The sequence below is a fragment of the Mizuhopecten yessoensis genome, unplaced genomic scaffold (genome assembly GCF_002113885.1).
Source record: "Mizuhopecten yessoensis strain PY_sf001 unplaced genomic scaffold, ASM211388v2 hete_35994162, whole genome shotgun sequence".
NCBI lineage: Eukaryota > Metazoa > Mollusca > Bivalvia > Pectinida > Pectinidae > Mizuhopecten > Mizuhopecten yessoensis.
Genome location: NW_018482149.1, coordinates 1 through 1,682, shown reverse-complemented (window position 1 = coordinate 1,682; position 1,682 = coordinate 1). Strand labels below are relative to the sequence as shown.

The 1,682-nt window shown below is 40.2% G+C and overlaps 1 protein-coding gene across 1 annotated transcript; it reads right to left on the bottom strand.

The window, feature by feature from the left end:
* Positions 1-20: 20 nt before the first annotated feature.
* LOC110444069 (E3 ubiquitin-protein ligase TRIM33-like) lies at positions 21-1,008 on the bottom strand (the record flags this gene model as incomplete). The annotated part of the gene is made up of 1 exon (XM_021488492.1): positions 21-1,008. A coding segment is annotated over exon 1 (988 nt), but the record flags the coding sequence as incomplete, so codon positions are not given.
* Positions 1,009-1,682: the final 674 nt, after the last annotated feature.

The following is a 1,682-nucleotide window of genomic DNA, read 5'->3' as shown; positions in this document are numbered from 1 at the left end:
GACAGACTCTATGACCTTACCTTCCTTGTTGACTTTAATCAATTCTGTAGATTCATGTACTGACATCCATGCCTGAGAGTCTTCAGTAGGACAAATTGAGATTATTGTATTCTGATGAGGAACTCGGAACATAGAAAGATTCAGGACATGTCGACTGTCGACTTCCTTCTTCTCATACCTGGCGGAAACATATCCAATCATTTCTTTCAACTGCTTTGTATCAAGTTGACCGGTTACCAAGCTTGGTGTGCGTTGTGGTACATGTACACTCTTCCCAGTGACGTCATACAGCGGTACAGTATTTCTCAGTCTCCCCGTCAGCTCAAACAATTCTGTACTGGACATCTGTTCTGCTTTCTGCTCTATATCTCCAATCAGCTGTGTTATATCTTTGACATGCTTCTCATCCGGCTGACAATCCTGTTTGCAGGATTCGTCTTCCTCAGCAGCCAAAGATGACAACTCCACCAGTATTGAGGTGACGATAGAATCAATTTCGGCTTTCAACATTAATCCCTGGGCTTGAACATCTTTCCGAACAACATCAAGGCTTTCTCTGAATGTTTTGCTTGCTTCATGGCGCTTTGAACGATGATCACTAAAGTAGTATAACTTGGAATTTAACGTTTCCAGTTGTTCTTGCGCGTACCGTTTCTGTGACTCCATTTCCTCTTCAATATGGCCAACAGTGTGTTGATTGTGTTTCTGGGTAAAACACATCGAACACATTACGACGAGACATTCTTTACAGAACAGTTCTAATGTTTTACCAGGGTGGGTCTTACATACCTCTGGTAGTAGTACCTTGCCTTGTTTGTCTGCCTCTTGAATTGGTACAACGTCGTCATTCCGTGTCTTCTTCCCACGTTGATGAACGTCCTTACATTTGTCACACATCACCTCCTGGCAGTCATTACAAAACCAGTTTACTGCTTCGATGCTATCACACAAAGTACACGTCACGGGCACGTGTACCTGCGCACGACTAATCAATATTTTACTTGCCATTTCAACTTCCAAAACAAACCAAACTATACCTGACGCGCCGCCATTTGCATTTCACATTTAAACTTCCTTGCTCAGCTGGTTTAAGTCACGTATGTACTTGGTATTCCCCATGCTCCAGCTGCGATAACGTAGCTCTGGACAACGGACGGACGATATCTGATAGGATAGACTTGACTGACGTCACGTGTGTAAGGTATACCTGATATTCGGACATTTAAATTTTTTGTGTAACAGGATATATGCAAAGTAAATGCGCAATACCAATATATCCTCATTATCATATATATATGTGAATATGAACACAGGAGGCTAATAGATATACTTTTTGTGATCCCAAGTTGTCTTTGCATACCGGGAATGTTTTAATAGTTAAGTAGAAATATACGATATGTAGACTACTCGACTGAAAATTAAAAAAAACACACTTTCTATTCATTCAATACATGTAGTAAGTAAAGTGCATCCCGAGTCATAACGTATTGATTAATTTCTTATATTAACTAATAGTAATAGTTTAAAGAGACATGTACCAAGAAAGTACACATGGATCGGAAGGTCTGAAGAGTCATGTACCAAGAAAGTTGTGTACACGGATCGGAAGATTTACAGAGACATGTCCTAAGAAAGTTGTGTACATGACACGGACGATTTACAGAGATATGTCCTAATAAAGT